Raw genomic sequence first — 18230 nt, 5'->3', positions numbered from 1 at the left:
AAGGTTTGTGGTTAACACAAGCTCAACATATTTTCACGTTTTATTCTGTGAAATAAAATATATCAGCTATACCCCACTTTTTTACTGTGTGTGTATGTGTGTGTGTGTGTGTGTGTGTGTGTGTTTTATGTGTTTTACTTGCTAACAAGTTGCTAAATTGACAACCTACAGAGGTTGTCAGAAACATAAAACGTCATCATGGCGAATGAGTAAAATCATCACTTACTATTCCGCTCTTACAGCTTTATAGCTGTTTATAATCATGCACTTGCAAACTATTCTAACTCAAACATTCCAACTTGTAGATTTTAAAAAGTAGGGCTGATGCGATATCTGCAATATCGCAATACCACACTATTGACGAGCCAACTGCAGAGAAGTGCAAAAACCGCAGCAACCGCAATATTTGCATTTTTTTTTTCGTAAGGTTACGCCCTTCTCGTTTTACACTTTGTGCATGTGTACTAAATATTAAATAAGTTAGTAATGATAACGTGTACCATGTTGTTTTGTACAGATGCTCCATAGATTTGCACTTAACAAGCCTAAACAGACAGTGAATGAAACAGAGATCGACTGAGAGTGTGCGATTACCTACATCTGTCCTTCAGGCCGAGTAATAAATATTTGTGAATATAGGTTGTCATGTCCATGGAAATCGAAATTTCTGTCTTAGCATCGATGCAATGCTGGTCAGCCGGCACTCAAAATTAACATGATTTCAACAGCATGTTTCATTACATCTCTCTTTGAATGAATCAGCGTTTTTGAAAGTGTAGTTGAATTAACGGTTTAAAGATTCCCTCAAAGACAGTCCCTTGCCACCACCTCGTGGCACAACAATGTAACTGCACTGATGACAGCCCGTCTAGAATCCACAGGTGAAATATCAGCAGAAAGTCTCTTGTCCAGTCAGATTAGAAGATCAGAACTAACTGTTATACATAGGCTAACAATAGCCCAGCCATCTTATTGTCAGGTTTATGTTCTGTTATGTGGACCCTTATTTTGACATTCTCTTCTGTTTACTTCACTTCCTGTTTCAACGCTCTATTTGGTTTTGGTTTAATTGGTTTCTGAATATGACCTTGTTACATCGTAACACACACACACACACACAGAATAAATATAACACACTATTGAGCCACTCAAAATTACTGCAAGGGAAATTCCTTCACCACGACAGCACTATTAAAAAGAGATTGAAAGAGTTCTCAGAAGCTTAGTGGTGGTGGTGTTGAAGTAATGCGACCTTGGTGTAGTTCATCTGTAGCCTAGCTTTAGCTTTTTACTCCTGCGGATTGCACTGAAGCTTTTTAGATTATCTTGGTGAAATAATGTGCAAGAATCAAACTTTTTTTTTGGTCACAGAGATTTTCTGGAAAAATCCTATTGACTTTTTGTCAATGGAACCAGAATGATGCTAATTTCCAGATGACATACGGTATAAAAATATGTAATTCTTCTAACACTCTGTAGAAGCAATGATAGTGGCGAGAGAAAGACTGATGACAGAGTTTGTAAATGAATGTATCTGTTTCCCTGTGATTTGCTTGCACTGCACCTGTCAAAAAAGAGACACAAATTGACAAGTTGTCATTGTCCACAAGAGAGTGGCGTCAATGCATTAACAAATAGTCGTTCAGCTTGGTTCTGTAAACACTACAAGGATTAAATGAAAATTGATTCGGCTCTGGTTGTCACTCCCCAATATAACCAACTCTGAATGTAAAGAATGGAATTAAGCACTCAAAAGAGGAGTGACAACAACATTTAGCTGTATTGTATACCCATGTGTGGCCGATTATCGCTTGTAGTGTGTTCCTCAGATCTTACTCTGCCTTTGGCCAAAACCCAAATGCATCTGAATGTGCTTAGCCTCAAGAGACACGCCAAATCATTTAAAACAAGGCGTTTTGCTAACACAGTCACGTAATGCTACTTACCCCATATTTTCTACATAAACAACACCTTAAAAACAGATTTTACCTGTTTTCTGTCAAAATTCATAAGCCCACTTGAAGCTGTTGGCAGTGAAGACACTGTGATTGGCACGGTCATGCAATACCCATCATTGATTAGCCTCGGGTCAACGTCAAGGGGTTAATTAGCCTGTGAATAGAACTATTCCCTCACAGCTAGTGGGGTCAATAGCACATTAGATGGCAGTAAATAAGATCACGTCCCAAGATTAGCTGCCACAGGATTCCCTTCCCCCATCCAAGCATGTTGCCACATTCCCTTGATGTGGACGTGAAGAGAGAGATAAATCTCTGTGGTCTATATAAAGATGGCGCCATAAATGGCAGCCATGGCGCTGAGCTCCGCAATTCTTCTGCTGTTTTTGTTTGTTTTTTATTTGATCTGCGCTCCCAAGCATTCATCTTGCGAATGTCCATTCCCTTCTTAACAAAATGGATGAATGTCTTCTCCTCACCCGCATCAGCAAGGATTGCAAATTCTGATGCATTGTGCTTCACTGAAACCTGGCTGAGTGAAGCCATTCCAGACAAAGCGCTTCATCTGGCGGGCTTCCAGCTGTTCAGAGCGGATCGCATCGCCAAGTTAACGGGGAAAATGAGAGGTGGTGGATTGTGTTTCTTCATCAAGGAAAGTTGGTGCCCAGGTGAAAAAGAAATATATTTAAATTGTATTAAAAGTATGCTTCTGTTTAGCATATTTCTTAGAAGTATAACTAAGCATATATTTAATACAAAAGTACTTCTAGTATACTTTTTAGAAATATATTAAAATGCAATTCAATATATTTTTATTGCACTTCAAATGAGCATGTTGGGAATACAAATGTATTATAAACATACTACTTGAATTTCAAGTATATTTTTAATACATTTAATACTATGCCTTTTTCACCTGGGTGTTCAGATGTAACAACGCTGAAATAATATATTCTGTCCTAATTTAGAGGAACTCTTCATAATCTAAACCTTTCTACTCGCCGCGGGAGTTTTCCTCTTTCATTCTTGTGAATGTGTAAGTTCCTCCAGACATGTGTGTGAGCACAGCACTGCAACAGCTGGTTAAACAAATAACTGAAATGGAGCAAAGGTACCCAGACTCTCTTTTAATCATTCTTGGAGATTTTAACAAAGTAAATCTTTCCCGTGAACTGCAAAAATACAGACAGCACGTTACATGTCCCACCAGAGACAGTAATATATTGGATCACTGTTACACCACAATAATGGATGCATATCACTCTGTCCCAGGGGGAGCTTTGGGGCTCTCTGATCACTGTCTAGTTCATCTCATACCAACCTACAGGTAGAAACTGAAATCAGCTAAACCTGTATTAAGGACTGTTAAATGCTGGACTAATGAAGGAGAGCAGGATTTACAAGCCTGCTTCGACTGCACTGATTGGAGTGTTTTTGAAGCTGCAGCCACCAATCTGGATGAGCTCACAGATACTGTAACTTCATACATCAGTTTCTGCGAGGAAATGTGCATTCCTACCAGGACATTCCTATCATTCAATAATGATAAACCATGGTTTACTGGGAAACTCAAACAGTTTCGTTATGCTAAGGAGGATGCTTACAGAAGTGGGGATAAAATCTTGTACAACCAGGCCAGAAACAGACTGACAAAGGAGATCAGAGTGGCTAAAAAAAGCTACTCCGAAAAGCTGAAAAAAATTTTTTCATTCAATGACCTGGTAATTTTATTTAAAACATTAATCTCCACATGAATTTATGAATTGAATTGTACTCATGCCACCTCTGAGCCTCATTGAATGTCTGAATATGTACCTGCAAGCCACTTTTGTGTTATTTTTGTGCCACCTCTGTAGTACAAATTAATTTGGCATTAATACTAATTTCATGATTGGTAACTTATTTGTCTTATTCAAGGCTAATTTTTGATCAGAATTTTTGATTATTGATCAGAAGGTGCTCCTTAATTTTTTTTAATTAGGAGGACAAGCGCTCTTGATTACAAGAAGAAAAACACTGCTCTTAAACTGGGTGTGTGACAGGTATGGCTGAGGAATGGGGTTTGGCCGAGGACAAATTTTCAGTCAAAAGATTATTTTTTTGCTTTAACCCCTGACTACTACAACAATTATTACAACTTTTGTTTAAAAGAATAATCACACAATACGCTATTTCTTCCATGTTTTAATTTTAATGGTAAACCCATTAAATAAAGAGTTTGCCAAAAAATAAAAGAGTTTAACTCTTTAAAATAAAGAGTTTACTGTGGGAGTACTACACTCAACCAACACCAGGGAAGGCAGTTTTTGTCAGAGCCCTTGTTATTCTTAATTTTGACATTAATTTTCATTTTTACACCAGACATATATATTAGTTCAAAATATCGGTTATCGGTCTACTTGATCTGTAATAATCGGTACCGGCATCGGCCTTGAAAAACACATATCGGTCGACCCCTATTAATGACTACAGACCTGTCACTCTCACGTCTGTGGCCGTGAAGTTGTTTGAGAGACTGGTGTTGGCCTATCTGAAAGACATCACTGGACCCTTGCTGGATCCTCTTCAGTTTGCTTACAGAGCAAACAGGTCTGTGGATGATGCAGTCAACATTGGACTGCATTATATTCTACAACATCTTGATAAACCTGGGACTGCCTGACCTTCTCTCAGACAAACTGACCCAGCTCTCCGTGCCCACCCCAATCTGTCAGGGGATCACTAGCTTCCTGACAAACAAGCAGAAGCTAGTGAGGCTGGGTAAACTTACATCTAGGACTCTCACGATCAGCACTGGCGCCCCTCAGGGATGTGTGCTCTGCACACTGCTCTTCTCTCTGTATACGAATTAATGCACTGAAAAAGACCCCTCTGTCAAGCTCCTGAAATTTGCAGATTACACTACCATAATCGGCCTCATACACAACGGAGACGAGTCTGCTTACAGACAGGAGGGTAAAGAGCTGGCTTTCTGGTGCAGGAACAATAACCTAGAGCTGAACATGCTCAAAGCAGTGGAGATGATCGTGGACTTCAGGAGAAACCCACCTGCACTCCCCCCACTCACCATCATGAACAGCACTATGGAAGCTGTGCACCACCATCTCTCAGGACCTGAAGAGGGATACTCAGACTCCATTGCTAAAAAGGCACAACAGAGTTTGTACTTTATTTGCCAACTTAGGAAATTCAACCTGTCACAGGAGCTGCTGAAATAGTTCTCTGCCATCATTGAGTCCATCCTGTGCTCATCCATAACTTTCTTGTTTGGTTCAGCTACCAAATCAGACATCAAGAGACTACAACGGACAGTAAGGACTGCTGAGAAGATTATTGTTATGATTACTACCCAAACTCCAAGACATTTACACCTCCAGAGTGAGGAAAAGGGCTAAGAAAATCACTAATCTTCCCACATAGTGAGGTAGATATGTGGGGGTGTGTTCGAACGAGCCGTTTTAGGTAGGTGTGGCTGACTCTTAACTTTTATAAAGAATATCTCTTTGGATTTGAGACTTTAGTCGTTGCAACTTTACAGATCTTCTTTATGCACCAAGAGCTTGTAACACTCCAAAGAGAAAGCAAAAAATGAAATTGCATCATATGACCCCTTTAAAACTTGTCCATAATAACTGACACATTTATACATAGCATCTGAAAATTTTACATTTGTAAACTACATAAACTGTACACTTGTGAATAACATATCTGTACATTCATTAAAATTATTTGTTTTTTTCTATATATAATTCTACTTCTGTATTATATTGCATGTAATTTTCTGTTTTTTCTTTTTTCTTTCTTACATTAATGTTATATTTCATCTCTACAGTGTAATTCCTATGTCTGCACTATCATGCATGTTTGCACTATGTCTGTACTTTCTTCTGCATTGGAAGCTACAGTACTGTCGCCAAGACAAATTCCTTGTGTGTGTAAACATACTTGGCAATAAAGCTCTTTCTGACTTTCTGACTTCTATGTTAGTTTTGATTGCGTTGTATATTTTGAAGATGGCAGCAATTGATTAGCAGCAATGCATAGGCTTAGAAGATTCATATCAGCATTTGAATGAAGAAAGAAAAGATATGTTATTGGATTCCCATGATGGGTATGACCAGAAGGAAATAAATGGTTATAGAATCTCCTATTGTATCATTTGTATCGGTGTCAAATCATGACTTACAACCAGGAAAGACACAAGTTCCCTTGCGTAGGTGCCCTTGATGTCCTCATTGCAGAAATCAATACTGTGGAAACATTGCCCAATGGGTTAAATAGAAGGCACAGACCAGAACAGATTGGAGGGGAAAAGTAAAATTCTATTTCCAGCAACTGAGCAAGACGTTTCAGTGAGGCTTAGTGACCCACAAAGGTCATGGTGGATATTATTAAGGAGAGCACCTTCTGAATTTTAGAGGTGCTCCTCTGAAATGCCTGCATTAATATCTGTGAAGACTCGATGTAGATGGACAGTACAGACAGTTTCTTCCTTTTTATATGATGGGCACATTTTTTACGTGATTTGTGGCATGTATTGGTCACTCTTCTAAACGTATCACTTTTATCACAATCGTCTGGTTCTTATCAAACCGTAGTTACAATACAGCTTTCAAGCTCTACTGAAATCTTATCTCACCCCCTCATATCCCCAGTTGCTTTCAACTCAAGGGAGAAAATGCAATATCAGATTGTATCATATCTCTTTTTTAACCTTTCAGATTTGGACCTGATCTAATGGTTGTCTTAAAGTGCTATTTATCTGGTTTTTGGCAATAGGGTTCTGAGGATGATGGGCCTTGAAGATGAAATTGAATACAATGCAACCTACTATTTACTGTCTTCAGTAGAGATGAGATCTAGAACAGCAGTTGCATTAGCCCAGTATATTGACTAGAATTCACAGAGATTCCCTTTCTTATACAGAATCATTTTAGAATCACTGAACAGCCTCTTGATGGGTGTGAGAAAAGTAATTTTGGTAATGTGTTATTTTGTCATAGAACAAGTGAAATGAACTGTGTGATGTGGCTTAATGGCCAAATATGAATCTATAGGGTCTGCATTACTGTCCTCTCACCCCTTTTAAAGCCTATTTACTGTATATCAACATAATAAAATTACTAGGGCTGTCAAAATTAACATGTAACATAACACTATTACATTTTTAACACTGTAAAGACATTCTTTTGGCTTGGCAAATTTTAAATGCTTGATATTCTATATTATGTGGTCTTTTTTATTTATTATTACAGTTGTGTTTTTATTATTTTATGTAATTATATATTTCTAGAAAAACTGATCAGAAAATTTAAAACCGATTGGAGATAGACCCTGAATATAAGACGACCGCGTTTTTTCAGATGTATTTCCAAGAAAAAAACATCGTCTTATATTCGGGTCAATACGGTATATACTACCATTTAAATGTTTGGGGTCGGTAAGATGTTTTTTAAAGTTTCTTATGCTCACCAAGGTTGCTTTTATTTGGTCAAAATACATTACAAAAAGCAGCAATATTATTAAATATAATTAGTATTAGTATAATTAAAAAATATCAATTGAATGAGTTTCTGTTTTTATAACATAGCTATGCCTATGATATAGGACTTAGCCTGTCACACAAACAAGAGTCCTGCTTTTTTTTTTTCTTCTTATATCTACACGATCGCAAATGTACATAAACAACAACTTACAGAGTAACTTTCAGACACAAAATTCCGTTTTGCTCCGTCAGAAAGAAGATAGAACAAACAGCAGAACCGCTGCATCTCTGAACAACAGTTTTGTTCCTCAGCATTACACGGACCAGCAAATGATTCAATCAGGCTATAAGTACAGTCGTTTGCAAAGTTAAATGAATCAGCTTTTCAAACGAATCGTTTGATTCAACTCACTCATTAAGACAGTCACTTGCTGCCACCTACTGGCGGTTGTAGTTTCATATTTAAAAAAAGTAGCTTATTTCATTTTTGCAATCATTTAATAGTTCTACATTAAAATGTTATATTTAAACTTAACATTTATGCACAATCCATCTATGAATTCTGTTGATAGTGATTTCATTTGATTGTTAATAGCCAGCATGTCTTTTTATTCAATTGAATTTATTGATTAAATAACAACCTGACATAAGAGGACACAGATATGACAATTATTTTTATTTTATTTTATTTATTTTTTGCTCAGTTATTTCAGGGTTTTGATCTCTCAACTGAGAGAACACATCCTGTTTATTATATTATAGTGAATATTTAATATTACATTTAAACTTTGACTATAGCCTAGACATGTTGCATATTAATTGTACTATTTATGAACCTCAAAGCATATGTTTGTGTATTTTGTGTTACTCCATAATGATGTTTTATTTGAGGGCATTTGTAGTGTAGGTATAGGGCCCAAACATAACCTCAAGCCCAGGGGCCCCCGCCCCCCTAAGTCCTACCCTGCTCACATCTGATCTATTGTTTGAGATTTGTTAGCTGTGCACAACACAGCCTAGTTCAGCTCCTCTGTTACGATATAGATGAGTTAAAGAAAGGAAGGAGACTGACTTAAGAGGGATAAAGTAAAAAAAAAAGGAATTGTGTATTAAAAGCGATTGTGTCCTCATTTGGTCCCTGTCAGGGTGTGGGATGTGCCCCCTGGGTAAATCATGCGGCCTGCCACTTCTTAAACACTTACTTTTATAGACAGTCCAGACAGTGTCAGGAAAAGGCGAGAGCTCATGCAATATCTCCATCATTAGTTAATAACATTAAATTGAGCAAGCTAGTGCACTACAGATGAGGCCGTAACAGTGCATAATATGAATTTGTCTCAGACAAGCAAATGAGAGGGATAATGCCAGGTGGCACATAAGATAAAGCAATATTATACCTTTAGAAAGATATAAAAGATGCTGTTGTACTTAATAGATGCTCAGTTTCATAGAGGGTGTTTTTGGCCCTGATTTTAAACTCTGTTTCTATCCTTGTGCAGGCACTTGAGATGAGAGAAATGTTGATTATAAATAAAGTTTTACTAAAAAATAATAAAATTGTTCAGTGTTATTAACGTTTCTTTTTTTTTCTTTTTTTTTACCAAATATTTGGTTGTGTTTAGGCTGTGTATTTATACTACTTATAGTAACATGACATGCTAATGTTACAGTAGGTTATATTGTATGTGGAGCATTTCAGATCAGTCACTTGTGAGGTTAACATAACAGTTATGCTGCCTTAGAAGGCAATAACCTATGTAGGCAGTGAGGCAGGTTTTGAAAAGGGTTAATTATGTGGCACCAGTGATTGTAAAATTCTCCGTCAAAGCGATGTTGAGCCTTGTACACAAACATTGCTCTATCCCACCACAGAAGTGAATTACCAGCTCACAGACACAGCTAAAACAAAACATGCACAGCTAAACACAAAATCTTCCCTCAGCTCATATGAAAATCTTATGATATCGTATTTACTCATGTGCTATTTGAACTGACGACTTGTACATTTACTTGATTACATTTCTGAAGAAAAACTTTATTTTTTTCAGTTTTACATTTTACTTACAATTTTAATTTGAAAATAATATTTTTGAGTTTCATTTTCTTCCATTTTACACACATTAATTGTGGTAAACGGAAGCAGAAATGTGAGCTTTGGAAATGGAAAGCAGTCCAAGATTACTAGATCTCAATGACCTGTCTGAGCAGATATAATTTCTTAAAGATAGAAAGGTGCTTTGATGATTTACCTGAAGATGCTATAAGTGATAAAGGGTCCTCCCCTTGTGATCGAATTCCAAAAGCCCTCACCTCTAAATAGAATATCTGCTATACCTGATGCACCTACTTAGATAATCCTCCATTTGTTTCTGCATGCCATAACAGTGCTCTAAAGACAACTTTCCGTTGCACGGATTTGCAGTGATGAGCGGAGCAGTGCAGGGATTAGATTAAGCAGAAAACACCAGGCACAGATTTATGGGATGTTTTAGAGATGGATTTGTTTTCTTTTCAGCTTATATGCATAATCGTTCCAAATGTCCTTGGGTGCGCAGGGAGAGAAGGTAATTGAGAGTGATTTGTTTCCATCATTTCTTCAGGGGGTACATCAGAAGAGTGAGATGTCTCATTTGGTTACGGTCACAGAAAGCTAAAGCGTTCACTGGAGTTTTAGTGTTTACTGTTGCGTGAAAGACTGAAATGGATAAGTACCATAAAAGAGATGTGCACTACATTACACCTCTGTGAGTCTGTTTTTATTTAGTAGCTTTTTTTAGTTGAATAGCAACAATATCTGTTGTTCAAGTAATTAACCTTACCTAGATAGTGGTGTTCATTTTAATTTTGGAGAACTTCAGCTCAAACTGTCATAATTAAATTGAAAAATCAAAAATCATTTCATCACGACTTCACGTAAGATGGTACAGCTTAACATTACAGTGTGCTGGTTACAGTTTACATTAGCAACCTTTACTTTTAAATGCAACAGCTTATATATCATTATTATAATTATTTATATGTGTTATATTTGCATCATGGGAACTGTATTGTGACTTGTTACAAATCAGTTTAAGAGTTAAGTTCAATCCTTAGGGATGTAATGGTACACATATTCATACCAAAAATGTTCTGTACAGGTCTTTCAGTTTGGCACATTTGTGTAGCAATTAAATACAGCATTGTTTTAACCACAGCACTTGTGTGTCAGATGCTTGTGCTGTTTAATGTATTTGAAACTTATTTTCCTCAGTGCATAACTTAAATCCTACAGTTCTATTCTTATCTGTAAATGTTAGAAAGTCATGACAGTATTTCCATCATCCTGACAGCAAGCAAGTTAAACTTAAAGAATGAGTGTCGGAGCGCATGCGTGCATGTCTAACAGACGGAGACCAATAAAATGGGAGCACAATAATTCTTACTTAAATATGCAATTTGCTAATATAATTTGCATTCAAAAGTGGAAGCATTTCAAATCCCTTTCCCCATTTCCAACAGCACCATAAAATGCATTATGGTTTCAGTAGTATTGACACATTTTTTTTTTTTTTAAAGATAGAGGCATAGTTTGTACAGTAAATAACTGTTTTAAAAAATAAAGAAAGAAAAAAGAAAAAAAGCAATGAACTTTTTTTCCCCCCACTTTAACAAAAACATACCGAACTGTGACTTAAAATATGTAACAAACCATGATTTTTGTGTGCTGTTACAGCCCTATTACAGTTACAGAGTATCACATAAACTATTTGTGCAAATTCTCAAGGTATTCATAATTTAAAGTATAGTTCAATAGCAGTCAAGTTATCCATCAGATGATACAGCTTATATTTACAAACACAAATAATGAAGATCTAAAATAGCGTAACTTCTGTACAGGGCCTCAAATTAATTGCTGAATAGAAACAGCTTTGATGGACTCTTTGTGAACCACTTGATTTATATTTGCATTTCTAAAAATACTACCCTCATGCTACTGAAAAATGTATTTTTTAGCGTTCGTCCACAACACTGGCTGCACATACGCTCATGTTTGATTTAGCATATAATGTACTGTAATTGACCATATTGGAATCACGCAGGCGCCTGAGGTGTCATCAGGGTTATAAAATGTTAATGAAAGACATAAGAGCAGCCTAATAAATCTTACTTAACTCTCATGTAACTCTCAGGGCATCAGATGAGAAGTTCAGCAAATGAGTTCATGTTTTGAGCTGCCCTTTTGCCTAATCAGTTTTTTATGACATTTCCCCCCGCTCTGGCTCAGAGTACATTGGAGAGAGTCGAGCTGCAAAACACAAGATTGGTTCCATGGTGCAAAAGGGAACGCTGATTCAGTGTGGAAGAGAGAAAGGGAGGGAATATGTCACACATTTATGCAATGCTTGTGACACCAGCAATTAGACACACAGGATCTCTGTGCTCTTATTGTTTACTCTCTGCTGATGAATATGCGCTGTCAGAGCTCAGAGAGCTCAGCAAAATTTGTCTTTAAAGCCCACTTGAAGACTTAGTTCCCAGCCAACCTCTTTGTTGCTTGCTGAATTTTCCCCATCTCTGAACTCTTTGCACTGAATGAACTTGAGCTCTGTTTGCCTTCAGCATCAGTTCAGCTGCGCACTCAAGGGTTATTCATAAATCATGAACTGTACTTCCTTTCTCTGACTCTGTATTGTAAATACGCACTATTTGATTGATAGGTCAATGTGTTTACATACGTCTGCTGTAGGAAATACAAAGTCAAGCTGATTTCATCAAAAGCTAATTAAATAATCTGACTGTTTACAGTGAATTAGCCTATATTTCATTTGAACTTTAAATTGGAAGCATGTGAGCCAAAACTAAACAATTTAAAACTTTCAGTAGCTCCAGTTGTCAAAAGTCAAAGTTCAAAATTGCAACAAATTTATAATAATTAGATAAAAAATGAATCTAATTTTTTTTTTTTTTTACAAAACTACTGTTTTACAAAACAAAAAACTGTTACATGTAACATGCAGGCAGCCTATAGACTGTACACTATATGATACTGTTATGATAAAAAAAATCTTATGACGGTAATGTTATGACAGTAATTTCTTCATTTATATCAGGAGGTAGGCCTATGTAAAATCAAAAAATGGAGTCCATGTCTTTAATATTAAATATGAGCCTTTCATGCATCAACTGTGGGGGAAAAAACAACTCATGTACACTTCTATACACTGGAGAAAAGCATGGATTATCATATGTTTACTTCAAATTTCTTTAAAGAGAAGCATTATTTTATCTGTTTATGCCCAAAATAGTACTGAGGGTGCATTACTGAGCACTAAACACATGTAATGTCTGTTTCATTCATACTGGACGCCAGAAGGTGCCCTTGCGCAGAAACTCCAAATATGCATCACAGAGGTAATAGAATGTTCTTCAAGCCATCTTGGGTATTTTCATAAATATGACGTATCCGAATATAAAGTATTTTTTTTAGTCCAGTGCTAAATGATTGAGGATTGAGATGCAGTGTCCTTCAATAATCCAGTGATTATCTCCAATTCCACCACCGTCTCTTGTTGTTAGATAATAGGGTGTGTCGAACTTGAAATATCAACCCTCTCTTGAACGTCATGATGTCATTTATGTAAATCAACTATCTCCTTTAAAAAAGCCCTCACACAAAGTTCTTCCTTAATGTTAATTGCCAAATGTTAGAATACTTTATGGGTTGAATTTCAACCGTTGTTACTTGCAAGATATTATTTGAATTTTGAATTTGAATTTATTAAAAGGATAGCCCCTTGAGATGAACCATCTAATTTTCGAGGGGGTCCCAATAAGATGTACATAGAACTATTCAGAGTGCAACACACACACACACATATATATATATATATAAACAATCACTAAAACACACAATCAATAAATATTAATAAATTAATAATAATTATTAAAAAATAATAAATAAACGTAAAGCCGTGAGATGTGTGATACATCAATAGATGGTGGTAATGCACTGGTTTAGTATGTGATTGTCACGGAGTGACTGAGACGTGAGACGTGCAGATCCAAGTGCGAAGCTTTATTAACCGACATGGTCAGAAACAGGCAAGGGTCAGACAATGGCAACAGGTATATAGAACGCAAGACACAAGAATATTCCTAGGGCTAGCGTGGGTCTACGATCGGCGAACAGAATCAACAGGGCGAGAGGGATAAATCCAGGTACAAGGCAAAGGTCCAGGCAGGGGCAAACAGTATCCGAATAGGGCAAGATGAGAGGGGGAATCCACGATACACAGGCAAAGATCAGCACACGAGAAAACAGACAAGGCAAGACTAAGATAAGGCTATGAAAAACTAGACAGGCTCCGTAGAGTAGCTATCGCTATGAGAGTGATAAACACTATACAATACTCGGCAGTTTGAAAGGGGATCAGAGTGAGTGTTATATAGTGAATGTGTGATTGGTTACAGCTGTGTGCAATCAGTGCTGTGTGCAATCAGTGCAATGGATGATGGGATATGTAGTCCGGGATGACATGCATCAGTTTGTGTAGTGCGAGAGTCAATGTAATGGAAGGGTGACCTCTGGTGGTGAGTGAATTGAAGTTCATAGACCGGATTCGTGACAGTGATCTTGTAAGAAGATGCTGCGTTGCTTCAGTCTATTGCAGGTTCACAAATTAGAATGTAGCTATTGTCGAGCTACACCATGCTGGAAAATGTAGTTAGCTACTAGAAAAGCTTGTTTTAAAAGTAGTTGAGCTACTGTCAAGCTACTGAAAAATGTAGCTACAATAGTAGCGTTGTTACTTGTAGCAATACTGCAAATATATATTTGGAAAAATTATTATTTTCAGCTCTCATTCTGATCCTCTGTCTAAAACGAACTGTTTATAAGGGGCGAGTCCTTTAAGGATTGTCAGTAAATGGCCACTGTTATGATTAGCTAATGTAACTGCATACACAACAGTATCAATGCTACACTACTGCATGTGAGTAAGGGTTTTGACAACATGATTCATAAAAAAAATAAAAATATTTAATTTACAGACAAAGCACTTTGAAATCATTTACTTACGGTTTCTGATGCAGCTGCATTCAGATGCAATACAGCTTCATCTTTCAACAAATGTTTCTTTGCAAACTCTGCATTACACTCCTTCCTTTACAAAATAAAATGCTTCTGAACAAACATATAATCCTCCGACACGATCCGGGATGCCATTAAAATAAACCATCCATTTGTTCCTGATGCTGGAATCCTTCTGATGTCTGTACTGAGAAGCGAACCAACTGTTTAAATGCGTCAAAGCGAACATTTGTTCATTCTACCGTTTGCCCAGTTGTTGTCAGACTCTAGCGCATGGACTATGTCAGAAAGTGAACACATATCTGTATACTGTATCCAGTGTAGACAAGGCAGCGGCAGTTATTATAACAGGTTCTATTTGCTTTTGACGAGACACCATGCTCGCATCCAGTGTAGGTGTCAGCTATTAAGCGACGGAATGCCATTGGGCAAGTCCTATGGTGAGATGATAACTATCCGTTGATGTCTTGTTCTGGAGGCAATGTATGTGCAAATGTTTGTGCCCTTGTGACGTCACATGTCATCTCAGATCCAAACAAGCCATTTTTTGGAGCTTGTTCATCAAAAATGCAGTCAAAATAGTAATATTGTGAAATATTCTTATAATTTACAATATCTGTTTTCTATTTTAATATATTTTAAAATGTAATTTATTCTTGTGTTGACAAAGCTGAATTTTCAGCAGCCATTACTCCAGTCTTCAGTCTCACATGATCCTTCAGAAATCAATCTAATATGCTGATTTTGTGCTCAAACATTATCAATTACTTATTACGCTGATTTGCTGCACACTAAACATTTCTTATTATTTTCAATGTTGAAAAAGTTTTGCTGCCTAATTGTTTTTTTCCTCCAGGAAATTTATTTGAAATATAATTATTTTGTAGCATTATAAATGTCCTTACTCTCACTTTTGATTCTTTGTGAATAGACAGTTTGAAAGAATGGCATTTATTTGAAATATAATTATTTTGTACCATTATAAATGTCCTTACTGTCACTTTTGATCTATTTAATGTGTCCTTGCTGAATAAAAGTATTAATTTCTTTCAAAAAAAAAAAAATCTTACTGACCGGTGGTGTATATAATGGTATATATCTGGTGTTAGAGAGTTCTTCTGTAGTTCCTCTGTAGCTCCTCTTGCTGCTGTATGTGATGTATGGAGCATACATGAGGAAATATTTATTTCAAATGTTTTTTTTACAAAAACAAAATGCTTAACACTAATGTTTTATGTATCTAATGAACAACTATTTTATAGTAGTTTTTTTATCATCAAATATTCCAAATTGTTCCATTTGGTGCACCTGTTAAATAGGTCTGCTAGGTTTGATTGAGAAGTAAAATTAATCAGTGTATAATTTAGGATTTTTTCTTTTTTTTTTCCCAACAGGTCTTTCAAGGAAATTTTGATAATGACACCCACAGAAAGAATGTGATAGATCCTCCCATCTATGCCAGATTCATCCGAATTCTTCCATGGTCGTGGTACGGAAGAATCACTTTGCGTGCAGAGTTACTAGGATGCACGGAGGAAGAGTGAATACCCATATTCTTTAATCCATATTCAATATAAACTGTGCTTAAACATGTAAAATTAAAATTGGTTTCATCTGAATTTTCAATTTTTGTAATATTATGATTTGTTTTTGTTTTTTTTTCCTAAAGAGGTTGGGTTTAGTCATCTATCATGCCCTGCTTGTTTGTCCTTTTTATGGTCTGTGCCATTTGTTGAATTAATTCTTTCAATTTATTTTTTTTTTTTTTAAAGAGCTAAATGGAGCATGGGGTTTATTTCACTGTGGTTTACGCAGTGGAACAATAGCCACTGTACAGTGTCACTTTAAACCAGAACAAAATGACATGCAATGCTTTTTGGGCCATAATCAAACACATAACAGAAAAGAATAACATTAACGTAAAATATCGTTCTACTTTCATTTTAACAGCAGGCCTGACTGAAGAAGTTATATCTCAGCTGACACTGACATTGTTGTGTAGACAATAAATATGATGGTATTGTATTATATGTAAAATGCTAAATAACTGCATGATGCAAAAGTGAATAGAAGTATAAGACAACAACATGTATAAGTTCAAATTAAAGCATTTCGTAGATCATTTTTATCAATCATTTCAAATTTTTATGATCTGTTTTCCTGTACTTTTCTAGAGACACTGTTACATGCCCCATAACGTAATGACATGCCATAATAAAAGCAACATTACAGTACTGGAAGCACCTATTACAGACCAATCTTAACTAATTTCACACACATAGACAACTGCTGGAAAGTTATGAAGGTAAAGGTACATTTACTTACAGGTTATGTAGGCAGTCAAAATATAAATTTGTCAAGAAAATAATGTCATTGGAAATTAATCATTTAGAGGTATTTGATGTATAAATTATTGTTTGTTTAACTTCCAGATGTCTCAGTTTTTCAGGCTGTTTACCTGTTAATTACCTGTACTACTGTTTTTTTTTTTTTCTTGATTGTAAAATCCTCAGGATAGATGTCATCTTTTTTTGTACTTACAATCTTACGATTAAAAAAAAAACAAAAAACTTTGAAGTGCTTGTTAGAAAATGTGAAGAAATATTAACATGAAAAAATGTGTTGTATGGACTACACTAAGTGAGATTCTTCTTTTTTCCCCTTTGTACACATCTCAATTTTGAAAAATTGACACTTATGACTGGTTTTGTGGTCCAGGGTCACATATAATAAAGTCACCAATAAATAACAGGTTTCTTGTACGGAAATATTAGATACAGATGTTTATGCAGCTGTTAGGTAATCATGGGAATCTAGTTACTCATTTCAAAGGTGAGCATCATTGGGTTGTGAAATCACTGCATCATTTTATTTGCTAATTTCTGGAAATTTTCAGGGCTCATGATATATATATATATATATATATACACACACATACAAGAATCCATGAGTTGGGGGAGGGGGGTTTAACACTATTTGAACAGTCTTGAATGTCAAAAAAATAAAAATGAATTCAGCATATATCATACACCAGAATCAGTATATACATCACGTACAGTACCATATTTTTTAAACTAACAAATAAATGTTGACATCATGTTTCTGTTAAGGGGCGAACGAGACGTGAGACGTGCGGATCCATCTGCAAAGCTTTTATTTAAAGGCGTGGTCATAAAACAGGCAATGTTCTGACAATGGCAAACAGGTATATTGAGGGCAAGACAAAAGACTAATCCAAAAACGGGCATGAGTCAGTCCACAGCGAACATTATCCAGAAGGCTTGACAAGAGGGGAAATCCAATAACACGAGCAATAGTCCAGGCGAGGTGTAAACACAGTCCGAAACAGAAAGGCAAAGGGTTAATCCAAGATAAACAGGCAAGAATCAGGTAACACGGGAAAGCAGGCAAGACAAGACTAAGAACTAAGGACTGGAAACTAGGGCAGAAAACTGGCTCCGTAATGTGCTACCACTAGGAGAGCGATATACGCAAACAATACTCGACAGTGAAAGAGAGGAAGTCCATGGCTTATGTAGGGTGTGTGATTGGCAGCAGCTGTGTGTCTAATCACTGCAATGAATGCTGGGATATGTAGTCTGGGATGACGTGCAACAGTTACACAACAGTGTGTAGTGTGAGAGTCAATGTAATGAAAGGGTGACCTCTGGTGGCAATTGGACGGAAGTCCATGGACAGGATTCGTGACAGTTTCTAT

General features: G+C 36.4%; 1 protein-coding gene across 3 annotated transcripts in view; it reads left to right on the top strand.

Annotated features, from left to right (window-relative positions):
* LOC107669516 (EGF-like repeat and discoidin I-like domain-containing protein 3) overlaps positions 1-17068 on the top strand; it is a 207606-nt gene extending 190538 nt beyond the window's left edge. For all 3 annotated transcript variants that reach the window (XM_016461787.1, XM_016461786.1, XM_016461785.1), the window contains one exon: positions 15907-17068. In XM_016461787.1, coding sequence (XP_016317273.1) covers positions 15907-16056 — 150 coding nt within the window. In that variant the 3' untranslated portion in view covers positions 16057-17068. The remainder of the gene's footprint in view (positions 1-15906) is intronic.
* Positions 17069-18230: the final 1162 nt, after the last annotated feature.

The sequence above is a fragment of the Sinocyclocheilus anshuiensis genome, unplaced genomic scaffold (assembly GCF_001515605.1).
Source record: "Sinocyclocheilus anshuiensis isolate Anshui unplaced genomic scaffold, SAMN03320099.WGS_v1.1 scaffold356, whole genome shotgun sequence".
NCBI lineage: Eukaryota > Metazoa > Chordata > Actinopteri > Cypriniformes > Cyprinidae > Sinocyclocheilus > Sinocyclocheilus anshuiensis.
Note: the sequence above shows the minus strand (reverse complement) of the source record. Positions and strands in the feature narration are given on the sequence as shown.